The 25,858-nt window shown below is 38.8% G+C and overlaps 2 protein-coding genes across 3 annotated transcripts in view; both read right to left on the reverse strand.

Annotated features, from left to right (window-relative positions):
- Nucleotides 1-1,201: 1,201 nt before the first annotated feature.
- On the reverse strand, nucleotides 1,202-10,282 carry agxta (alanine--glyoxylate and serine--pyruvate aminotransferase a). Its single transcript, XM_073870116.1, has 11 exons — nucleotides 10,089-10,282; nucleotides 6,415-6,601; nucleotides 6,266-6,330; nucleotides 6,089-6,189; nucleotides 5,898-5,968; nucleotides 5,731-5,815; nucleotides 5,524-5,622; nucleotides 5,335-5,404; nucleotides 5,006-5,101; nucleotides 4,477-4,605; nucleotides 1,202-4,306 (listed from the first exon to the last, which is right to left on the reverse strand). Exons 1-11 carry the CDS (start codon nucleotides 10,251-10,253, stop codon nucleotides 4,199-4,201), a joined length of 1,176 nt encoding a protein of 391 aa, XP_073726217.1. The 5' UTR covers nucleotides 10,254-10,282; the 3' UTR covers nucleotides 1,202-4,198.
- Nucleotides 10,283-10,961: 679 nt separating this feature from the next.
- The window catches only part of LOC129450609 (allantoinase, mitochondrial), a 45,762-nt gene continuing 30,865 nt past the window's right edge, over nucleotides 10,962-25,858 (reverse strand). For both annotated transcript variants that reach the window (XM_073870115.1, XM_055213517.2), the window contains exons 9-11: nucleotides 11,590-11,762; nucleotides 11,444-11,476; nucleotides 10,962-11,353 (exon numbers count right to left, since the gene is read on the reverse strand). In XM_073870115.1, the coding sequence (XP_073726216.1) occupies nucleotides 11,207-11,353; nucleotides 11,444-11,476; nucleotides 11,590-11,762 (353 nt within the window). In that variant the 3' untranslated portion in view covers nucleotides 10,962-11,206. The remainder of the gene's footprint in view (nucleotides 11,354-11,443; nucleotides 11,477-11,589; nucleotides 11,763-25,858) is intronic.

Below are 25,858 nucleotides of genomic sequence, written 5' to 3' on the forward strand. Positions count from 1 at the left end.
CATTAATAAACTGTCCCCTTTCTCTAGATCCAGAAGCTTCTTTAGTGTTAGTTGTTGAACACATTTCTTCTTAAATTCTTCTATTAGTTTAGCCCTTTCCTCTGAATATCTATTGCATTTAATAAGTACATGTTCCACTGTTTCTCTAATTCCACACCAATCACACAGTCCTGTAGGATGTTTTCCTATTACATGCATTGTTGAATTAAGTCCTGAATGACCAAGTCTTAATCTTGATATAATACAGGCTTCCTTCCTTCTCCCCCTCGAAATCCTTCCTCTTCCTGCCATTGGATGTATTGAATGTAAATATCTTCCTTTTTGCTCATTATCCCAATAAGATTGCCAGTTTTTATTTATCTCTCTTTTTATTATTGACTTGAGTTCTGCTTTACTATACATTATTTCCACATCCCTTTTTTTTATTTGCCCTAGATTGTTTTGCTAACTTGTCTGCTGCTTCATTCCCTAATACTCCAGTATGGGCCAGGACCCACAAGAATTGAACTATATTATTTGTCCGTTGCGTTATCTGTAATATCTCCAAAACAACATCCTGTCTAGTTTCTGATTTTTTTACTTCTAGACAAAGCAAAGCTGAACTTGACACATACAGCTCGGAGACATCGATTTGATGTCTGCGTTTATGCAAGACGTATTATTATATTGTTATATTATATTAGTATATTGTTTGCTCATCTGCAATACATCTCTGAGACGTTTCCTAAAAGATGTCATATAGAAAAGACGTCTGCAAGACGTTTTTGATTTAGAATGTATGTAAATCAGCTCTTTCTAAGACCTTTTATCAGATGTTTTTACACAGCAGATGTATTTCAGATCTCCATGGCCTGTATTCATAAAGAATCTTAATGCAAAAAGTATAGTGATGCAATTCTAAGAAAATTCGTAGAAATGTGGGTGTTTACTCTTAAAATTAAAGAAACAATCCTAGTAAAGAAAAATAATTCAGAAAGCATCTTAACCCTTAAAAAGAGGTCTTAAGGTCAAAATTGTTAGGAGCACCGACGAGGACTTTTAAGAGGCTTAAAGTCGCCATGAAACGGAAGTAGCGATTGCCTTTTATTACAGTTAACTATGCGAAGTGATATGGAACTGTAATGCGGTTAAGAGAGCTGCTTGGAACTACGTTCGCCGTGTGTTTCCCAGAAAATAATTGCACACCTCAGAACATTCATCATCCATAGTATAATCAACTTTATTATATAACATAATATATAATAATATAAAATGTTACATATATATACACACCTAAAGGATAATTAGGAACACCTTACTAGTACTGTATGGTACTGTGTTTGACCTCATTTCGCCTTCAGAACTGCCTTAATTCTATGTGGCGTTGATTCAACAAGGTGCTGAACGCATTCTTTAGAAATGCTGGCCCATATTGATAGGATAGCATCTTGCAGTTGATGGAGATTTGTGGGATGCACATCCAGGGCACAAAGCTCCCGTTCCACCACATACCAAAGATGCTCTATTGGGTTGAGATCAGGGGCCTCATTTATAAAGCATGCGTATGCACAGATTTGATCGTAAAGTGTGCGTAGGCAAAAATCCACGGCAAAGTCCATATTTATAAAAACTGTCTTTGACGTGGAAAAGTGCTTAGCACCACGTCAGGGTCTGAGCAGACGTACACACTTTTGCTTGTTTGATTGCTGCAGGTTTTTGGAAATATAAGCCATTCTTGCTGTTTGAAATTGGGTTTAAACATTGACAAGCGCTCTTTTATATGTCTGACATTAATTACGCATCATTTAAAGGCGGAGATCTAAAATTTCTCGGCTGCCCGCACAAGTTCAAGTTCATTTGCAATTTATATATTTGAAAGGGGTACGAGCGTTTTCTGCGCGTATGTTCGGTTTATGAAGCACACGTACGCATTTTTGTTAAATGATCGTAAGATCAAATGTAGGATGGTTTTTACGCAGCATTTTATAAATGAGGCCCCTGGTGACTATGGGGGCCATTTTAGTACTGTGAACTCATTGTCATGTTCAAGAAACCAATTTGAAATGATTCAAGCTTTGTGACATGGTGCATTATCCTGCTGGAAGTAGCCATTAGAGGATGGTCATAAAGTGATGGACATGGTCAGAAACAATGCTCAGGTAAGCAATAGCATTTAAACGATGCCCAATTGGCACTAAGGGGCCTAAAGTGTGCCAAGAAAACATCCCCCACACCATTACATGACCACAACCAGTAGGGTTGGGTATCGTTTGAATTTGAACGATTCCGATTCCAATTCCGATTCCTTGTTTCGATTCCGGTTCCTATCGATTCTCGATTCCGATTCTTTTAAGAGGCAGGGTCAAAAATGTTTAGGATATTTTAAATGAGCTAGCTAACCAATGGTCTTTCTGAAGGAAATAGTCTGACCTTCACCATCAATTTTAATTTTATAAACTTTTGACTTTTTATGAACTTTACTATTAATTTCTCACATGGCTGTTTTCAACAATATAAATATCAAATCTATGAACTTGAATATAAATATTATAAATTATGAATATATTTTTACAGGGGTACACTTACCTCAAGAGAGCTTTATTTTTGAAAACCTCATGAAAACACATGAGTGTATGATGCTGCTGCAGGTACTTGAACATGTTACTGTGCTCCCACTGATGGGCTAACTAACATTCGCATTCTTAGCTCATAAATTGTCTATGAAAAAATACATGGGCTAATTTGTTAGCTCAATGTTGGTGCAAGGCATTCTTTTCAGGGCTCGCAAAATCGCTAGCCCGACGTCCTGGGGCTATTGCGAATTCCTGTCGGGTTATCAAAATGCATCTTCGCTCTGCCCGTGCGGGCTATCATAGGAAAAATATTTTAATGTTTTTGCATTCTCTCAGATTTTGTTAGGTAGTATGTACGGCGTCGTCTTGTCAGTCATTACTATCCTCACGTAACAAGAAGTGAAACTGAAAGCATAATTAAACCCATTATTCCTTTCGTGTTCACGTCTGAGATGCGCACTCCTCTGCATCCTGGGTCCGCTCTTCACAAGTACGCGCTTGTTCTTGTGCTCAGCAAAAAGCGCGAACTTAGGTAATTTAAAAATAATTAGTCCTTTTGTTTTCAGAGACTAACATTGTTTTAGCGTTTCTTTTTTCTACCAGGGATTTCGAAATTTAGCGAGCCCTCATTGTATATATTGTTTTACTTACTTGATACGGACTGCAGTGCAGTCACTGCTGTGCCAAGCTGGGGGTCATAGACAGAGGAAGAGGCAGCGGAGGACGGTCGGCGCAGCGCGTCAAAGACGGGGCACACATTTATTTCTACTCAATGAACGAGGTGCTTTATTACGTTCAACGTGCACCCTCCTATGCACGAAACAGACGCTTCTTTATTGGTGTTCAGCGGTTTCTTTATCCGGTCGGCGGACTGTGAATCGAAACTAGGAATCGAATTTTAAACTTTTGAACGATTACGGGGAAAATCACAAAGCTAGTCCCGGTTCCAATCGATTCTCGATTCTCGATTCCCAAGCCTAACAACCAGCCTGCACAGTGGTAAAAAATCGAGAGTCATCAGACCAGGAAAAAATTTTCCATTCTTTAACTGTCCAATTTTGGTGAGCTCGTGCAAATTGTAGCCTCTTTTTCCTATTTGTAGTGGAGATGAGTGGTACCCGGTGGGGTCTTCTGCTGTTGTAGCCCATCCGCCTCAAGGTTGTGCGTGTTGTGGCTTCACAAATGCTTTGCTGCATACCTCGGTTGTAACGAGTGGTTATTTCAGTCAAAGTTGGTCTTCTATCAGCTTGAATCAGTCGGCCCATTCTCCTCTGACCTCTAGCACCAACAAGGCATTTTCGCCCACAGGACTGCCGCATACTGGATGTTTTTCCCTTTTCACACCATTCTTTGTAAACCATAGAAATGGTTGTGCGTGAAAATCCCAGTAACTGAGCAGATTGTGAAATACTCAGACCGGCCTGTCTGGCACCAACAACACGCTCAAAATTGGGGGTTGTCTTGACCAGGACCACACCCCTAAATGCATTGAAGCAACTGCCATGTGATTGGTTGATTAGATAATTGCAAATTGCATTAATGAAAAATTGAACAGGTGTTCCTAATAATCCTTTAGGTTAGTGTATATATATATATATATATATATATATATATATATATATATATATATATATATATATATACTGTTATACTTTGCTCTTATGGCAGTGTTTAAGAGCACCAGCCAAAGCCTCTAACACCTTGTCCACATTGGCCTTGCTGCTGTTACATCCCATCAATCCCACACGTAAAACCTGTTAAACAACATGAGAAAACCAAATAACTTCCAACCGTTTTTTAAATTTTTGTAACAAAATACAGTACATATATAATATTCTCAATTTTTGTAACATTAGCAAAAAAAATTATATAATTGTCCTGTTGTCTGCTAAGTAAGTGATCAGGCCACTTAATGATTTCTTACCATACCAGCAGATGGCCCCAGACCCCCAGAGATTTCAATGTTATAGGTCTTCATTATATACCCAGTGATTTCTCGCCAGTCATATCCTGGTGGAGCTACTATTGTGGTCACTGTGGGAAGTCTTGCTTTCTATAAGACACAGTACGTTTCAGGACATGTAATAATAGTTACATTCATGTAATATATGTTACCTGTTCTCACCAAGATGCGTACAAATGACACGCAGTGTGACCATCGCGCAATAGACACGCCAAACCCCGACCCCGCGCGCACACGATACGCCAGTCCCTCCCATTCACCTATATGGCGAATTGTTTCGTGACGTTTTATTTATTGTTTTCTCATTTGTTTTCTAAGTGAATGGGAAGGACTGGCGCACCACATGCACGCAAAATCGGAATTTGGCGTATCTATTGCACGATAATCACACTGCGTGTCATTTGTACGTTATATATATATATATATATATATATATATATATATATATATATATATATGTATATGCTTAATTGGTAGTGATGTTTATGACCTTGTCCTGCACAAACAGTTTTAGGCCCATCTCCTCTAGGCCTTTATGAAAGTATTCTGCGACTTCTCTGTGTTGTTTCCATAAGTTCTCAAGACCCTATGAAAAGATACAAGATAAACATTTGACATTTTCTACATTAAACATAAAAATAGTTATCTTAATCTATTAAAAATAATCTCTTTCTGGTTTGCAATATAATTGGATTTTGATTGATGCCACAGTATGTTTCTGTGTGTCTTTTAAAAGTGAATGTCTTTCTTAATTAAAGTATTAAAATGAAAAAATCTGATAATCAAATACAAAGTGTGTAAGATTTAATATGCTCTTACAGTTTCTGCAACGATTGCCAGACTCTCCCGCAAACCATAAAAAGCAGAGACAGGTCCAGTGTGGTGATAACTGCAGAAACAATCATTTTACCTTCAGGTATGTGCAGTTTTCTTAACATGGACAATATAATAATAAATGCTTGTAAAATTCATTTATTTTTGTGGATAAATATGATAAATGGTCCTTACGCGCGTACAGGCTTGTCATCACAACCCCAATAATTTGCCAACCAGCTCAAGTCCAGAAAGTATGAGAATGGCTTGGTCTTCCTGTTAAATATTTTCTGGCTGTTTCGCGAAATAAAATGTAAATCTGATAAGACAAGAAGCCACTTAAAAGTAAAGAAGTAAAGTAAAGAAAATTAGGCTTTAATTAATTGTAGATGCTTGGCACACCATGCTCTCTCGCTGAAAGAGATTGGCGCTGTTCCTGGTGGGGCGTTTAAGACCTTCTGAGAGCCGGTATACATAATGTCAATACCTAAAGATACAACATGTGTAAATGTAAAATCACAGATCCACAGGCAGTGAATGTGATCACAGAGCACAAAACATGCTGATACCTTGTTTATCCATGTGGATAGGAGCACCTCCGAGTGCAGCTACAGAATCAACCAGAAACAAACAGTTGTACCTGAGTGACAGATCAGAAATTACACTTTATTATTAGTTTTAATGACAAAGGAACAAAAGGGAAAGAAATTGTTTGTAATTGTAATCTGGCACCTATGGATAAATCAAAGCGATTGCTTACTTGTGGCAAAGGTCACCTATGCCGTCTATGGGGTGGACCACTCCTGTGGAGGATTCGCCATGGGTGATAAAGAACACCACTGGTCTATATTTGTCTAATGCCTGTAAAAACAGAGCAGGCGTTTTTAAATGATCAGTCAATATGTTGCAATCTGTAATTTAGAAACGTTAACCTTACCTGCTCAATTTCCTCATTTTTAAAGTACCCACCAGCAAAGGTTACAATTGTGTTCACCTTGGCCCCTGTTGAAGAGTGTATTTGAAATATTACTGCAACTACTGCTGCTACTGTTTCTTTTTTTCTTGTTCTAAAAGCAGAATTAGTACCTATCCTCTCAGCAATCTCTGCAGCCCTCTCTCCCCATATGCCATTGACCGCAATGAGCACACTATCTCCAGGCTCCAGTGAGTTAAAGATGGCACACTCCATAGCTGCATGACCTGGTCCACTCACAGCCAGAGTCACTCTATTTCGAGTCTGAAATACATACTGAATGCCACTCTTGATATGATTCATTATCTGGAATAAACAGAAGAAAACATTATTAGATATTTTAAACTTTCATGTGGGGTTTGTTTGTAAAGGATAATATTTAGTCAGTTGGCCAAAAAATACCAAGACAGAGTATCAGGAACCTAATGTAAACCAGAGAGGTCTTGTATCATGCTCAGGGTTGTTTTAGCTTATGGTTGTGAAAAATATGGACAAAACCAATCGATGGCTTAAATTAACCTATAGAAAGTGTCCATATTTGACCCAACAAAGAATTAAAACAACCCCACGTTTTGAGTTTAACCCTTATGGGTTGTTGAGGCCATTTTTGTTTGTTTTTTAGTCTTAATTTGGTCAGAACTTTCTCTGTGTTTCAGCAAATGGAATGATTTCGGTGACAAAACTTATATTAGCACATATTTTGAGAAAATGCTTTGAAATTTTTCAAAAACTCAACAATATACCATGGGCAAATTTACTACCCTTTTGGGTTGTCCGTGTACAAAAAAGCCACTAAATTAAATGGCTGTAAAAATTTATCAAATTAATATTTTTTCCAATTTTTTTCTCACAAATCTGTTAATCGCCCTCAGCACTGATCAAAACTACAAAATGCTTAAAAAATGTCCATGATTAGGGCCCGAGCACCGAGGAGCAGGCCAGAATGGCCTGCACCGAAAGGTGCGAAGCCCTATTGTTTTTGCTCGAATTTATTATTTTTTTTTTTTTTATTTTTTTCAACACTTGTGCTAATTTGGGAGCCTTAACATACTCGAAAAGTCTTGAAATTTGGCACACACGTCAGAGTCGCGTGCCACTAGGCTCATGCAAAGGCTGGAATACGGGCGTGGCAAGGGAGCTCTGTAGCGCCCCCTGTAATTCAAAAACAAACATTGGGGCACAGATCGGGCAAAAATGTACGCACATGTACGAGAGTTGGTACACATATAGATCTCATCGACCCGAACAACTTTCGCCCTCTAACATTTAAGCTCCGCCCAACAGGAAGTCGGCTATTTCGGATTGTTTAAAAAATGCATGCGGTGAACTTTTGAATACTCCTTCTAGGGGATTCATGGGATTGACACCAAATGTGGTGATCATGATGTCGAGACATTGTACTTGCTAAATTGCGAAGGGATTTTTGATATCTCGAACGGTTCTGCCATGGCGAGGCGACAAATTAATGGCGAAAACAGAAAAACAGGAAGTGTCTAATATCTAAGGCAAAAAATGTCTTACTGTGATGCCAAGCGGGGTGTTTGTTCATCTGAAGATTCCGATCGTATCGATGTGCCTATTGTGAGTCTCGCGTATAGCTCCACCACCAGGCGCCAGGAAGTGTGTCAGTCACAAAGGTGGATTTTTTTGACAGTTCCATCCGATGTTCTTTTAAATACTCCTTCTAGGATATTCATTCGATTGACACCAAAAGTGGTCAACATGATGCCGAGACATTGTAGATGATAAATTGCGAAGGGATTTTTGATATCTCGAACGCTGTTCCCATGGCAACGTGTCAAACTTTACTTTCATTTTAAAGGCATATTGAAGCCTTTCAGTTCCATGCAGTGAACTTTTAAATACTCCTTCTAGAATATTCATTCGATTGACACCAGAAGTGGTCAACATGATGCTGAGACATTGGAGATGCTAAATTGCGAAGGAATTTTTGACATCTCGAACGCTGTTCCCATGGCAACGCGTCAAACTTTACTTTTATTTAAGGCTTTTTTAAGGCTCTTGGCGTGTTTGGATTAACTTTAAATTTGGCACACACATCAGAGTTGTTGGCAGTTAAGTGTTGACAAAAAGGTCAGATAAAGGCGTGTCTATTTAGTGGCTGACTAGCCCCCCCCCCCCCCCCCCCGTTTGTCTAAAATGTGGGGTTTCTTTTACCTACAGTCCCCAAATGGGTCAGTAACAACATTAAATAGCCCACTGATATTTACCCACTTGAGGCCCTTGCCCACCGTGCATCGTTTTCTCGGACGCACCGTGTAGCGGAAAAATAACGCGCGAGGGCCCGCCATCGCTGCTTGCAGCTATATTTTTAACTTTTTAATTGCCACGTTCATAAGTGGTGTCACTGATTTGATGGAAAAAAAACACACAAAATTACGGATTTTCAATATAAAACGTGATTGTGGACTGAATTTTTTAAAACCTTTTTCACAGTCTTGGGCTTGTCAAAGATTGGTAAAAACACTGGCTTTGATGGATTTTTAGTTTTTGTGCAGCATCAGTTTTTATTTTTTTATCCCTAATTAGTTGTTCGTGGCTTTTTTGGCCCCATTGACTTCCACCACAACAACATTTCTTGATTGCAGAGCCATGGCACCTTATTATCATGCATTCTAATTGTTGGCGGTTTTTCCTTTTGCTAAGGGGTAAAATTTGTAATTTTTACTGTTGATCACCATGTGGCACCATATAACTCAATGTACAAGCCAGAAATTAGGTCGACTAAAGGCTTAATGGTGCCACATGGTGATCAACAGTAAAAATGACAAATTTTACCTCTTAGCAAAAGGAAAAACCGCCAACAATCAAGAATGCATGATTATATGGTGTCATGGCTTTGCAATCAAAAAGTGTTGTTGTAATGGAAGTCAATGGGGCAAAAACAGTAAATGAGGGGGGAAAAGAATAAAAACTGATGCTGCACCAAATCTAAAAATGCATCAAAGCCAATGTTTTTACCAATCTTGGCATGCCCAAGACAGTAAAAAAAGGTAAAAAAAATCCAGTGCACAATTACTTTTTATATTGAAAATCAATTTGTGTTTTTTTTCCGCCCCAAATCAGTGACACCACTTATGAACGTGGCAATTAAAGAGTTAAAGTCATGGAAATTTTGTAAACATTTGGTAGGTTTGATCAGTACTGAGGTTGATTAACAGATTTATGAAAAAAATAGAAAAAAAATTAATCTGATAAATTTTTACAGCGGGCTTTTTTGTACACAAACAACCCAAAAGGGTAGTGAATGGGAACAACCCACAAGGATAAACAATCCAGCATAGGTTAATTTAAACCCAATGGTTGGGTTTGTCCATATTTTAACTACAGACTGAAGAGTCTAAAAGGGTTAATTTTGTTATATTAACCAGATGACTGTGTGTTTTCCTGCTTACATAGCTACTACCTGAATAGTTTCATACAATGGGGTGGACATGGAAATATCCATAGTGTATGAGACTGGTTATCAGGTAAGAAATATACCACATTAAACAACATGCATTAAGAGTTGGATGATAAGTTGCATGATTCATAACAGGATGGATCTGGCATAAATACAGTTTTATTGTTTTTTAAGAAGCTACTTTTTGCCACTTCACACTTTCGACAGGAGAACTTTACTAGGGCTCTCTCACAAGCCACTTACTTACACATTTATTTCAGCCAATATTTACATTGAAGCAACACATTATTTAGCATTAAACAGCTCATGTACTATAAACTTTATGCATAGTTTCAGCTAAAGTACACACTAGATAAGGACTTACATTATCTCAATGGTTTCTGTATGCAGGTGGCCCAGCATGGGCTGTGCCCCAGCTGCTGAGATCCGTGCAGGTACATTGGATGGTCCTGGCCCGAGCATGAGACGCTGGGGGACGGGGTAGGGCTGTAACAGACATGCTGGTGGAGGAACGGACAGAGAGGACATGCTGCTGCCAGTACACTGAGAGACTGATGCAATGGTTAACTCGTGTAAACTATGGGCAAACATTTATCCTGTTGGTCAATAATCTAACTCTGAACAATGTGTCAGAGCGGTAAGAGCCACTGTTTTATAAACCTTAAAGTTTTAGGTGAGAATCTTTGAAAACATAAAAAAATTACACAATAAAATATTTTTTGAAAAATGAAACTCTACATAAAATAGAATCTTTTGCTATACTGGGTTAATTATTAGTTGCTTATCTTTGCAGTGATGTAATCAAGGTTCATTTATACTTTCCAAAAGCAGAATGATTACAACAGAACTCTATGGAGCAGTTTCCAGGACAGGGCTTGTAGTCTCAGAGTAAACTTTGAGCAGTTTAAGCTGCCTTAATTTTAAAACACTTATCTTAACATATATCAGTGCCATTTTTTGTCTGAAAATGCACAACTGTATATATGCTTTAAATATATATATGCTTTTTATATATATATATATATATATATATATATATATATATATATATATATATATATATTTGGGTTGACAATAATGTTTCTTAATTTTTTTTATATTACAAACTTCATAAAATACTGTGAAAGTTTCCCGATGAAACCGTAAGAAATGAATGCAATTTATTACTATAATATGTTTTGATGTGGTCAAATACTTTCCAAAAAGTACATAGTGATATTAAGAGGTAGCATAAAATGAGGTTAAAGCATTGTTTAATGTCATGCAAATTGTAGTTATCAACATTTTTGTACACATGTACAATGAACATTTATTTTATTTTATTTCATTACAATTATTAGATAGTTACCACAATCATTCAAATTACCAACATTTAATTTTATATGCTCTAAAATTGCATAACAGAACAGTTTGCATCAGTACTCTAGCACTTCTTCACAGTGATGGCTAGAGATATTACAACAGTTATATGCTTTATTTGCTTACAGGGAGGCCTGTGTTTTGTGCTGGATAAGCAGATGCTTCCCAAAAGGGTGAGAACTAAAACAGCCCTGACTGTAAACCACCCTACCCCGAACTATAGTGCCCTTCACCTCCCCAAGAAGAGTTAGACCAAGGTATGGAGTCAGCTAAAAAGAGAGACACATGAAAAGAAAATATTTTTTCTCATCAACATATTAATAATAAGCTAAATATCTTTTATGTTTTGTTTAACTTACTTTGTTTTTGTGGTGAATGTGCTCCTCTTTAACCTGTAATAATAAGTGAAACAAATATTGTTGCAGGTGTAGCTTAAACAAACATGTCCTTAGAATGATCTCCTTGATAGAAATAATTTGGTAGATTAAATCTATCTCATACTTACTGTAAACTGTTTTTCTGGATCCCAAATAACTAAATCTGCATCATGACCTGGAATGAGATACCCTTTTTGGTTGTCAAGGCGACAGAGTTGAGCAGGCTCTTTACACAAGAGTCTTACTGTGTCAAAAAGCGAAAACCCTTTTTTAGAAGCTGATGTCCAGAACAAAGATAAACCTGTTGGGATGAATAGAAAATGTTGTAATATTAGGGTGCAGGGAAAAAAGAGCATGTGAACTTGCAGTAACCTCAAGCAGACATATTCTATAATTGCAGATGACAGCTGCACAATGTTCAGGAGGAATTTTATACCATTTCTCTGTGCAAAGTTTCTCTGTGGTTTTGGGACATCTGTTGTGAACTGGGCTGCGTTCCCCGAAACCTTCTTAGCTCTACGTCGTTCTTAAGTTGTACCTTAAGCTGTACCATTAATACGTGTTTCCCGAAACGTTCTTAGTTACGTATCACTTATGAAGTTTATTTAACTAAGTTCGGGAGGAGCATGGTCATGTGATCCAACCAATCAGTGCAAAGAGGTGCCTATAAATGGCAGTCCCTCACCTCTGTCCCGTGACAGATTTTTTGCAGCATTTGGCCCCGCCCATGTGTCGTCACATCCGGTTTCGAGCGTTGTTGTGCGACGACATGCTTTCTCGGCCCGCCACTACTTACCCAGCAAGGATTAATTTCTTTCTACCTGAAAATTTGGGGATATTAACCGACACTTTCCACTTCACACCAGGACGCCGAATCCTACTCTCGCCCCTGCCAGCGAGACGTCCGCCATTTTTTTAGCCTCGGTTCCTATCCGGCCCAATCGAGCCGAATCATTAAACAGGGACTGATAAAAGCCTCGAAACGATCACTATTGAACTATATCTTTCGTGCAGGTTTAACGCTATGACTAAATGTCTCCTTTCAGACTACTAACCATTTCCCATTGAGCCTCTCGTACTCATCTAGCAAGCAAGGCCACCGGGCCCAAATTTTGCGCCCTCCACCTTCCACCCTACTCCGCCGAGTACCGGGTTTTTTCCTAATGCCTCTCACCACCGGTGGCAGGCGCTCGGCAGGTCCGGGCCGCGTCCTAGAGCGCCGGTTTCAATCAGTTCCCTCGCCCGCATAACAGTGGCTCCCGCTTCCATTTCACCAAATATTTCTGTTATATCCGCCAGCGTCGCAATCCGTTTTCCTCATCTGTATTTTTGTCCATAGGATGTTAACTTCAGGTGCTTCCTAGCGTGAGGCTGCCTCCGCTAGCGGCTCAAGCCCTGACGCTATTATCTCTCATTCCTCTGTTTTTAGTTCAACCTGTTCTAAATATCACCAAATATAACCGGAGATTGCCTCCGCAGACCACCGATCCTTATTCATTCAGTACCTCCCCATGCAATCGTTTTGAAACGCACGGATTATTAACACAGGGACCCAAAATAGTCATTGGTTTTTAATCGATATAATATATGCTTCCTCTTTTTATCGATATTTTCCTCTGCAACTCGGACTTCTCGATCTCAATGTAGACCGTGTTGATTTTTCTTTCCACGTTACTCTTAAAGTATTGTACTTACATCCTTCGGTTTGTATTGATTTAGCTACTGTACAGAAATAATTTGCTCTGCTTTTCCCTCTAGTTGCAAACCTAATAAGCAACCGCTCACGCTTTCATCACAACGGCAGACTTTTGCGCTATCACCACCGGCCCGAATCATACTTTTAAATCAAATCTGTCAGTCAGTTCTGTAGTTTTTCGAGTCGTGCGATCTCACATTTGCCAATATGTAAGTTATCTAGAAGCAGCGTCTCCAGCTGCTGGTGATGCGCTACCAGGCGGACCTAACTCGCTTATTACACACTATTTTAGAATATATTGCGTTTCTCGTCACAGACCCCCAATACAAACTTACTTTAAAGCGTAACTAAACCCCTGGTCAAAGCCTGACTCCACCCACTGGCAATATTTGAAAAATGCAAGAAAAGTGGGCAGATCCCAACGGAGATAGAGGGGACGAACTAAGCTCGTACCAAGTGTGTGGTGAGATCGTAACAAGGGCGTGGTGAGCTTGAACCTGCTTACGTCACGAGTAATTTTTTGGACCCAACATCCAATAGGAAAATTCAACTGCAGTAGCCACCGTTCAACCTGAAGAGGGCAGCACTTAGACGTTTTTACACCATATATTGGAGTATTGAAACACTTTATATCTTAATGTCAAAAAACTTACTAAAATAAATGAACAGCACTAATAAATGATCATTCTTACAGATCATTAACTAAAAAAAGTTGGTTTAGGGTTTAGTTACTCTTTAATGGTTTTTCCCACTATTAAGACGATCATTTACTGCCGACACCGTGCCTCTATCGTGACCGGCGTTAAAGTGTCGGCTCGTATGTCCTTCTAAAGGACGGTTTTTTGTTCACTAAGAAGTTCACTAACTAGCTCAATCCTTGCCGCCGACGTTAAAAGCTGTTCCTTGTTCGCGTCATACCCTGATGGATATACAGCTTACCAGGGTTTTTTCAGCACCCGCAGCAGCGCGCTCCGCATGTTTCCCTCACGTTAAGGGGTTATTTATTTCAAAATCTAACTCTATATTCGTCACCTGCTAGTCGATTCGTTCTTTTGTAGTCGATGGTGGAGCTATGACGCTGATTTTACCATTTAAATGATGTCTGACATTAATCATTGCTTAATTCTGTCCCAGGATCCCTACATACTCGAAATATATTATTCCAATCTGCCTCTGCAGATCCCGAGCTGTTTAAATCATATGCCGCACAAGGTAATCTCTTAATCTTCCTTTAAGCGTTTTTTCCTATTTTTAACCAGCCCGTAAAATAAAAACCTGTAAGTATAGACCATGGGAAAGTTGACGTTAGTCTAATACCCTGATTCGCAGCATTCATTTAACGCCCGCTGGCGTAATATAGGCTACCGCATTCAATTCCGCATCACGGTTTATTTAACTTGTGGGGAAATCAGTCGCAAAAAAGTTGGGTTTTCGGTTTTATTTAATGTAACTATGCAATTCCCATATTCGCTGAAAAATCTCAATCTAACCACCCGATGCTTTTCCAGCAGATCTCCCTCACAGTTCAAAAGGTTTTAAAGATCCTGGCATTTTGGCATCGCTGAGTGCAAATCATGGGACCCATCCACCTCCTTCGGGTTTCTGGGTTTTAAGCTATATTTCGGTCATATAGCGTTGTCGTATTTAATCTCCTTAGCCAGTTTTGTTTTAAATGTAAACTCCTCTCATCTAAAATTTTGGTCTGTCCTACATGCTGCTCTGGTAGCATTCTAAATAAAATTGAAAACGCTCAATTTTTTTAAATTTGTCAACGAAACACTGCGCCCCCTCGCTATGCTTTTACGATGGTCTTCGGAATCAAATTTAACTGCCACGCATGTGCCAGGGAGCAAAATCGTATTTTTTTTTTCCATCACCGGTAGTTAGCCTGCCGGCATCAGAACTGGATGCAAGTCCATCCCTAGTAAGTCATCATACAAAAGCGTTTTTACAAAGTCACCAGGTAAAATCTTGATACCTCGATTTATATTCAGAGACATTTACCCTATCCTCCAAAGGTATTAATCAACGGTAAATCATTTAACCATGAACTCTTTTTTTTCTCTACACTGTAAAAATCAAATTGTTGGCCCAATTAATTATTTTTTAGTAACTAAGAAAATTGGTTTAACTTTATATATATATATATATATATATATATATATATATATATTTTTTTTTTTTTTTTTGCCATCCAACATTTCATTAATTGGATTTTTACAGTGTAAGGAAACCACACCTGGAACTAATTAATTTGCTCGTTTCCAACACCTGAGCATTCCCGCTGTTACCAATCACATTCGCATGTTCACATGCCAATTCAATCGTGTTTTTTCTAATTGCTCAGCGCTTGCATATTAGCTCTTATTTCACGTAAATTTCTATCAGCATTTGCTGCTTGTCTAAACCTCATTATATTGTCATTACATAACAATAGTTTTCTTTTTAAGCTCTGCTATTTGCATTACTGCACATTTCCCCCAATCAGAAACTATGCAAAGTTTCTTTCTTCTGTTTTTTTCGTCTTGCCCCTTCAAAGTGCTGGGTGAGCCCCATTCGACCGCAGGTGGGACCTACCCGTCTGGTGCTGTGAGCATTCCAGCTAAAGCTCCCGCAGATGCTGCGAGGGTCCTCCCTGTCAAACACTTAAATTCGATGCCCAGTTTTGCTCCAAAAAATTCACGCCTTTTAATATATGCACTCTTGTTTCGACTGCATATGGGGTCTACCTCTCCGATGCCATGGGCATTTCAGGTCCGTTTCCGGATTTTTCTTTGTTGGGCATCTCATTTATTCAACAGTTAAGTCATTCAGGCTAATTAAGTGGCATTAATTTTTATAAACTAATCTTTGGCAAACCTTCATCAGCTATAAACAACTCTAAAACTCTCACCCGTCATCAAAACTATACAGTTGTGTTCAAAATTATTCAACCCCCCAATGCTGTTAAGGGTTTTAGGGAATTTAGTGTACATTTGTAATTGTATTCAGAATGAAATCCTACAATGACTTCTTAAAGAACCATATGCAACTAAAATGACATCAATTGGTTTTGTAATATAGTAGTAAATGTTTCTTTTGTGAATTCTTCATTGACACAATTATTCAACCCCTTAAAGAACTACCACTCTGAAGAACAGAGGTTCATTGAAGTGTTTTCAATCAGGTATTGAAAACATCTGTGGATGTCAGGGAACAGCAATAAAGCCTAATAAGCACCAATTAGGCAGCTTTAAAATGACTGTGATACTCAACTCCTTCTAAACATTTACTGGTGTGGTTACAAACTTGGTGAAGTCAAAAGAATGGTCCAGGAAGACAAGAGAAGAGGTGATTAATCTTCACAGGAAGGGCAATGGCTATAAAAAGATTGCAAAGATGTTAAACATACCAAGAGACAACATAGGAAGCATCATTCGCAAATTCAAGGCAAAGGGCACTGTTGAAACGCTTCCTGGTCGAGGCAGAAAAAAGATGCTAACTGCGACTGCTGTGCGCTATCTGAAGCGTAGAGTGGAAAAAAGTCCCCGTGTGACTGCTGAGGAACTGAGAAAAGATTTGTCAGATGTGGGTACTGAAGTTTCTACTCAGACAATACGGCGCACCCTGCGTACTGAAGGCCTCCATGCCAGAACTCCCAGGCGCACCCCCTTGCTGTCTCCAAAGAATAAGAAGAGTCGACTGCAGTATGCCAAAAGTCATGTGGACAAACCACAGAACTTTTGGGATAGTGTTCTGTGGAAAATTAGAACTGTTTGGGCCCATGGATCAACGCTATGTTTGGAGGAGGAAAAACAAGGCCTATGAAGAAAAGAACACCTTGCCTACTGTGAAGCATGGTGGGGGGTCAATCATGCTTTGGGGCTGTTTTGCTTCTGCAGGTACAGAGAAACTTCAGCGTGTGCAAGGTACCATGAATTCTCTTCAGTACCAGGAGATATTGGATGACAATGTGTTGCAGTCCGTCACAAACCTGAGGCTTGGGAGACGTTGGACCTTTCAACAGGACAAGGATCCCAAGCATACCTCCAAATCCACTAGAGCATGGTTGCTGAAAAAAGGCTGGAACATTTTGAAGTGGCCATCGCAGTCACCAGACTTAAATCCGATTGAGAACCTCTGGTGGGACTTAAAGAAAGCAGTTGCAGTGCGCAAGCCTAAGAATGTGACTGAACTGGAGGCTTTTGCCCATGATGAATGGGCGAAGATACCCGTAGATCGCTGCAAGACACTTGTGTCAAGCTATGCTTCACGTTTAAAAGCTGTTTTAACTGTAAAAGGATGTTGTACTAAGTACTAAGATTGAATGTCACTTGGGGGTTGAATAAAACTGATAATGATGTGAGCACAGAAAAGACATTTGTGGTTATTTCATTATAAATGTTATGTTATATTTGGCTGACCTACACATGCCTCTTTGATGTAATTGTAAGCAGGATGACTGAATGATCAAAATCAATGTCAAACCGGCCAAAACAATCAATTTCAGTTGGGGTTGAATAATTTTGAACACAACTGTATTTAGAAATAAGCCCATTCGCCCAAACTCCATGCCGCCCATTACAATTGACTTAATGTCTAGGTGCCTTTCCGCCTTTCGGCTCGGTCACCACTCCCTCTACCACTCCATCTATACTGCCCGCACGCTGGACGCAGTGTTCATTTTGTGTTTTTTGCTTTTTTGCTTTTTTCACTGTTCAGGATTTGCAGTCATCTAAAATTTCAGTCCAGTCATCTACCCTACAACTTCTGATTAAAAAGTTCCAAAACCTTGATACAATCTCATTTTTCTTCAAAAATAGTAAGACTTTCAAATTTAAGAAGGGGCACTTTCTATTTTCAGTTTACCGAACCCCATCCAATTATATAATTCGCTACTAAATTACCTGCAGTACAGATGATCCTGGTCGAAACTTGTTTTGATCCTCTTTTCATCGACAACCGAATTTAATTGGCTACGAGATTTTGGTAAAATTTGTTTTAATCCAGTCTGATATCCAAGCAATTAAATTTTCATTCAGCTAATTCATTCAGCATCAGTGCCCCAACCACTCCCGCTCCAAACCGCCTCTCTAATCAACAAACTTAGGCCCTCAGTTGCCGGATGTCAGAATCATTCAAATTCTACATTAGATTCAACCACTTGCATATCAGAAAATCTTGTGTAAGCCTAGTTTGTTTTGTTTGCTTCACCTGCACATTCATTAAAATGAATAAATAATTATATGTATATTTATCTGTGAGAATACACTGTATGTACAGTATGCGTATATATTTTTTCCCAGCATTTTTTTTTTCACACACAGTTGAACTCTACCGTGCACGTCGGTGTATGGGCTCCCCGTTTGTAGGCAGTGCGGGATTTTCTTCAACAAATTTAAGTTTCGCCCCTTCAAATCGCTGGTCGAGCCTCATCACTCATAATTTTCTTACCTTTATATTTTCATGTTGAATTTGCAACAGGACCTACCCATCCAATGCTGTGAGCATCTCCGCAAAAGCTCCCTTCGGATGCTGCGAGGGTTCTCCCGGTCGGACACCAAAATTTTTGCCTTTTTAACCCTATTCTAGAGCCTTCCTGTTTGACTGCAGGCGGGACCTACCCGTTCGATGCTGTGAGTATCTCCGTTAAAGCTCCCTTCGGATGCTGCGAGGGTTCTCCCGGTCGAACACCAACATTTTTGCTTTTTAAACCTTATATCAAGCATTTCCTTTTTAATACAGGCGGGACCTACCCATCCGATGCAGCGAGCATCTTCGCTCAAGCTCCCTTCGGATGCAGCGAGGGTCCTCCTGGTTGGACACTTAATTTTGCTTATTTAAAAAAATGTATCGTAAAGCATTCCCGTTTGACTGCTGGCAGGAACTTCCCGTCTGATGCCGTGAGCACATCAGCCAAAGCCCCCGTCAGATGCTGCGAGGGTCTTCCTGGTCAAACGCCTCATTCGAATTTTGCTTGTCTTGCTTATTAAATTTCTCACCGTCCTCACCAGCATTTCCCCTCTGCATGTGGAGACGTCTCGTTCGATGCTGCTAGCATCTCAACCAAAGCTCTCGTTGGAAACTGCAGCGGCCTTCCAGTGAATTGGCCTTAACTCGTTTAATTTCCGCACCATGTTCTAGTTCGCAAATGCGCTCCCCGTTTGACTGCTGGCGGGGCTTTCCCATCCGATGCTGCGAGCATCTCAGACAATGCCCCCGTCGGATGCTGCGAGAGCCCTCCCAGTCAAACCACTAGTTTTCCCACCGCTTTCTATAGGTCTTTACGCTTACACTTTTTGGGGATGTTTTTTCTGGCTGCTGTCTGTCATTTATGTGGCATTTTTGGGGAGTACTCTGGGTTCGGGCTAAAATTCCGAGCTCGGAGCCCTCTCCTCGGACAGCACGCCAAATATGCTTTATCTCATTCCCTATCGATTACATGTTAATGCGAACTCGGGAAATGAAGTTTATTTAACTAAGTTCGGGAGGAGCATGGTCATGTGATCCAACCAATCAGTGCAAAGAGGTGCCTATAAATGGCAGTCCCTCACCTCTGTCCCGTGACAGATTTTTTGCAGCATCCCTCCTCCACCCCATCACCTCACTCTCATCTAGATTCATTCATCACAGTTAAAGAGAGGGGAGTACTCTGGGTTCGGGCTAAAATTCCGAGCTCGGAGCCCTCTCCTCGGACAGCACGCCAAATATGCTTTATCTCATTCCCTATCGATTACATGTTAATGCGAACTCGTGAACTGTAAGTCGTTCGTTCGGAAGGTTGGTCTGGAGCACTCTTAGCTATACCTTATCCCACTTGACTCCGCTAGGGGCCATGATTGTGATAAAAGCTTGTGTATATTGCAGTCTATATAACTAAATATCTGTAAAAAAAAAAGTTGAAGTACACCCCGTGTTAAATTAGCCATTTTTTTTATTTAAGAATAAAACATTCACATAATTAGACATTATTAGACTGATGGTTGTTAGATTTTTAATATTTTTTCCAAAGGAACATCAGCTTCGAACTATTATTACAGGCTAAGGGGCCAGTCACACCAAAAGCGCTTTAAACGCTTGCAAACGCAAGGCTTTTCATATTGCTAAGTAACCACCGAGTCAGCTGTCTTGTCAATCAAATATTGAAGCATGAGCGCTCTTTTGCTGTTAACTGTCATATTAGCAGAAACTTTAAAAAGAGGGCGCTTGCTCTGACCTTGTTTGAGGGTGAGAGGTGCACAAACACGCAGGAGAGAGTGAGCGAGTGGAGTCCGGTTCTTCAAAGCAAATGTAAACTCCCCTTACCACAACGTAAGGCCCGCCTCTCCCCTCATTCGATTGGACAATGGAAAGACTCGAATGACGTCGGGCGCTTCTCCGCTCTCAGCGCTCCTTCAAAAACGCGTGTGCGGCAGGCGGCAAAAAACCGCAAGGCGCTCGTCGCGCATAAACAGCGCGCAAACGCGCCCTGCCCATAGAATATCATTCAAAAAAGGCGCCTGCAACCAATACTAACCAACTGCGGAGGCGCAGACACATGCGTCGTGGCGGTCTGGGACTGACGGTCCCAGCTTGACGGTCTGAGGCCGGAAGTGGGCCTTATAAGGCATTCCGCTACTTCTATGTCGTTATAAGTAATACGGTGATTATGCAGGCATGCGGGTTTTCTGTCTTTTATGCTCCGTATGGACGCTAACTTTGTTAGAAAATCATATACCCATTATATCAAAAGCATGGACTATGATCAAGACCCACGTCGATAAAAAAAATGCAGGGCTTGCAGAGCGATTCACTCGACATCAAAGTACCGTGAGATCGTGTTTTGCTTGTTTTAAGAAATGTATTAAAAAGATTTAATTTAAAAAGATATATTTACGATATTTGAGATGCAACTGTATAATATTTATAAATATATAGGGCGATTTCAGAATGACTGAGGCACTTTTTGCCTTATGAGATGAATTATATTTTATATATACACACACGTATGTATGTAAGTTATGTCTGTTTATGTATTTGTGTAAAATAATGTAAAACGTAAGAATTGTTATTTGCTACAGACAATTGTTAATAGTTTTTTTTTTTTTTTGTTAAATGTATAGTTTATTATCCATTTTTTATTTGTCATAAATAAATAAAAAAGTAACACAAATCTTAAAAAATAAAGCTTGAGCATTTGATTTGAATGAAAAAGCATTTTAATAGATTTTAATGTTTAATAATTCTCCGTCCATCTCCGGTCTGAGATTACAACTCCGCCACTTCCGGCCTCAGACTGTGTGTCATAAATGAATAAAAATAAATGTAACACAAATCTTAAAAAATAAAGCTTGAGCATTTGATTTGAATGAAAAAGCATTTTAATAGATTTTAATGTTTAATAATTCTCCGTCCATCTCCGGTCTGAGATTACAACTCCGCCACTATAGAAAGATATCATATGTTGTAAATAATTTGTTGTTGTTGATTAAATTTTACATTCACAAATGTACATTTTGTAAACTCCTCCACGTTTTGTAGTGTTTAAAGAGGAATTTGCAATATATTTGAAGACATTAAAAAGTATGAAAAGTCCTAAAGCAAGTTATTTATATACTTTAATACAGGATTTTGAATTAGAAATATGAAATCCCCCTACTACGCTGTTTATTTCCGATGTTTTTTTTTTTTAATGTTTTTATCTTTTTTTTCACTTGATATGTACTGAAGATGAATGTAAATTTAGTCTTTGTGTGTAAATCTCAGTCTTGTTTTATAATTCTCATAGTTATAAATGCCTTTTTGTATCTTCTTTCAAACTTTGAATAAAAAAAAAACTCTGCCACTTCCGGCCTCAGACTGTCAGGCTGGGGCTGTCAGTCTCAGACTGTCATGACGTAGGGTTCTGCGCGTCTGCAGTTGGTCCTATCTCCCTGCAACTGCCATAAACACTTTTGTGTGACTGGCCCCTAAAGACACGATTAAAAAAACATTCTGGGTGGAGGAGTTTGTGAAACTATGGCAGGCAGCTATACAGCGAATCTTACTATTTCATTTGTGCATTTCAAATCCGTTAAATCTTTAGTTTACCGGCTATTTTAGCTGCAATAAAACAAATCAAGTAAAATCGCATGCCACGGGAGCACATTCATCACAAAATCATAATTGTTAATTTTCCTAAATAGTATTATTGATGTTAAGTCGACTTTGCATCAAACTTTTTAACCCTTGTGTGGTGTTCGGGTCTGTGGGACCCGTTTTTAATGTTTACTAAAAGAAAAATTATGCAATTAATTGTTGTTTCATCCTCAGATTCATTGGCCTTGGCTCATTTTCTATAAAGAACATAAAAATAAACAACTTTATAATTACTGTACACTGTACACCCCCCCTACACATTTATATTACATATGTGGTGTTCGTGTCAACTGGACCCGGAGGTAATAAGAGAGTGAAAATTGAATGTGCTATGTAACTTCACTCTGTTTTTCTCTTATCTGGGACTCCTGTGAGTGCATGAGTGTGTTTGTATATATTTCTGTATATATGTGATGTATGCATGTTAGAGTTTTGTCCTTCTGCTCTTGCTGTAACAGCGCAAAGATACATCATGTTATATATCAAGCATGAACACTTGTCTGCCCCCACTGTCCCTAACACTTTACCTTTTGTCTAACAGGAACCATTCTACATTTTACCATTATATCCCTTACAAAAAATAACCATGGTTGTATTGTAGTAAAAGTGTAGTAATCATGGTAAACTGTTGTATTGATTACTATTTGTAAAACCATGAGTTACCACAAAACCTATGGTGTGTGTGTGTGTTTGTGTGTGTATGAGTGTGTGTGAGAGAGTGAGAAATAGAGAAAATAAAATTTCATATCCAAGCATTTTCATTATTTTAGGTTGTAGCCAAAAGCAACACATTGTACTGCAGTGTGTGTGGACATAAGATGGACAGGAAGACACAGTACATGTCTATAAAATGCAAGAAATGCATATGCAACACAGCTACACAGTAAAAATCTGCTTCTTATGTGTTGTGTAGGCTGACATGAACAGGTAATGTGTTCAGTGTAGATAATGTGTTATAGTACTGCATTTGTTCAGATGGGGCTTGTGCTGTGTAGACGGACACAAATGTGTACATTTTCAAACTAAACTATTCAAAGAATTAAACATCAAAGTGATGAAAAACTTATTTGAGATGAAAAAGTGATGAAAATACTTATTTTATATAAACATCTGGGGGAGAATAGAATTTTCTTCTCTTATTTCATATTATCACAAAAACGAATAGCACTTTAATCTATAACTAGTCCTCTAGCAGTGGTAAATGACAAATATTAACCATAAATTCTGTCTATATTACTTGCAATGAGGCTAAAGTAATCATCTGTAAACAGTTATACATAAATTTGTATGACTGCATTGGTTTAAGATACAAATAATACATTGGGTCCACTAGACCCACAAACATTGTCTAAGTAACAGAAATATGAACACCACACAAGGGTTAATGTTTTCTAACTTTTGAGGCAGCTGCATGCCATATTCTTTATAAACACTCAAAAGAAACTGCTCCACTTGATTATTGCTTGTATAAGGTCAACAAATTTCCACATTAAAACTAATCAAAGCTAAAATCTAAAACAATCATAATATATACAGTATTGTTCAAAATAATAGCAGTACAATGTGACTAACCAGAATAATCAAGGTTTTTAGTATATTTTTTTATTGCTACGTGGCAAACAAGTTACCAGTAGGTTCAGTAGATTCTCAGAAAACAAATGAGACCCAGCATTCATGATATGCACGCTCTTAAGGCTGTGCAATTGGGCAATTAGTTGAATTAGTTGAAAGGGGTGTGTTCAAAAAAATAGCAGTGTGGCATTCAATCACTGAGGTCATCAATTTTGTGAATAAACAGGTGTGAATCAGGTGGCCCCTATTTAAGGATGAAGCCAACACTTGTTGAACATGCATTTGAAAGCTGAGGAAAATGGGTCGTTCAAGACATTGTTCAGAAGAACAGCGTACTTTGATTAAAAAGTTGATTGGAGAGGGGAAAACCTATAAAGAGGTGCAAAAAATGATAGGCTGTTCAGCTAAAATGATCTCCAATGCCTTAAAATGGAGAGCAAAACCAGAGAGACGTGGAAGAAAACGGAAGACAACCATCAAAATGGATAGAAGAATAACCAGAATGGCAAAGGCTCAGCCAATGATCACCTCCAGGATGATCAAAGACAGTCTGGAGTTACCTGTAAGTACTGTGACAGTTAGAAGACATCTGTGTGAAGCTAATCTATTTTCAAGAATCCCCCGCAAAGTCCCTCTGTTAAAAAAAGGCATGTGCAGAAGAGGTTACAATTTGCCAAAGAACACATCAACTGGCCTAAAGAGAAATGGAGGAACATTTTGTGGACTGATGAGAGTAAAATTGTTCTTTTTGGGTCCAAGGGCCACAGGCAGTTTGTGAGACGACCCCCAAACTCTGAATTCAAGCCACAGTACACAGTGAAGACAGTGAAGCATGGAGGTGCAAGCATCATGATATGGGCATGTTTCTCCTACTATGGTGTTGGGCCTATTTATCGCATACCAGGGATCATGGATCAGTTTGCATATGTTAAAATACTTGAAGAGGTCATGTTGCCCTATGCTGAAGAGGACATGCCCTTGAAATGGTTGTTCCAACAAGACAATGACCCAAAACACACTAGTAAACAGGCAAAGTCTTGGTTCCAAACCAACAAAATTGATGTTATGGAGTGGCCAGCCCAATCTCCAGACCTTAATCCAATTGAGAACTTGTGGGGTGATATCAAAAATGCTGTTTCTGAAGCAAAACCAAGAAATGTGAATGAATTGTGGAAAGTTGTTAAAGAATCAGTGGAATAACAGCTGAGAGGTGCCACAAGCTGGTTGACTCCATGCCACACAGATGTCAAGCAGTTTTAAAAAACTGTGGTCATACAACTAAATATTAGTTTAGTGATTCACAGGATTGCTAAATCCCAGAAAAAAAAAAATGTTTGTACAAAATAGTTTTGAGTTTGTACAGTCACAGGTAGACACTGCTGTTTTTTTGAACACGCCCCTTTCAACTAATTGCCCAATTGCACAGCCTTAAGAGCGTGCATATCATGAATGCTGGGTCTTGTTTGTTTTCTGAGAATCTACTGAACCTACTGGTAACTTGTTTGCCACGTAGCAATAAAAAATATACTAAAAACCTTGATTATTCTGGTTAGTCACATTGTACTGCTATTATTTTGAACAATACTGTATTTATATATCATATAATATATATTTTTATGTTATATTTAAGGTAAACAGACAGGCGCGGCTCCAGAAATGTGTCCATTAAGCGTTATTCGCATTGTAAACCGCTTGCGCATCCAGTGTCCAAGCACACCCAGGTAAAAAAGTAGTATACTTTAGTGTATTAGAAATATGATTGAAGTACATGAAGTATAAAACAAGTATGCTTCTACTTGTTGTACTTAATTTAAAGAGTATTTAATATGTACTTTTTAAAAGTATACTTCCAAAAAGATGAAATTAAGTTCAACTTAACAGTCCAAAAATAAGTATACTAATTTTCCAGTAATTCAATTATTTTTAAAATGTACTTTTGGAAAGTATACTTCCAAAAAGATGTAATTAAGTTCAACTTAAGAGTCCGAAAAATAAGTATACTAATTTACCAGTAATTCAATTATCTTTTAAGT

This window comes from Misgurnus anguillicaudatus, chromosome 8 (assembly GCF_027580225.2).
Source record: "Misgurnus anguillicaudatus chromosome 8, ASM2758022v2, whole genome shotgun sequence".
Taxonomy (NCBI): domain Eukaryota; kingdom Metazoa; phylum Chordata; class Actinopteri; order Cypriniformes; family Cobitidae; genus Misgurnus; species Misgurnus anguillicaudatus.

Bases quoted from the DNA above. Each gene is read 5' to 3' on its own strand.
- agxta (XM_073870116.1), bottom strand. From the start codon at position 10,253: ATGTCCTCTCTGTCCGTTCCTCCACCAGCATGTCTGTTACAGCCCTAC. The intron at 5,405-5,523 runs GTAAGGACCATT...TTGTTTCTGCAG, and splicing joins GATGACAAGCCTGTACGCGC to TTATCACCACACTGGACCTG. The intron at 5,102-5,334 runs GTAAGAGCATAT...ATCTTTTCATAG, and splicing joins TGGCAATCGTTGCAGAAACT to GGTCTTGAGAACTTATGGAA.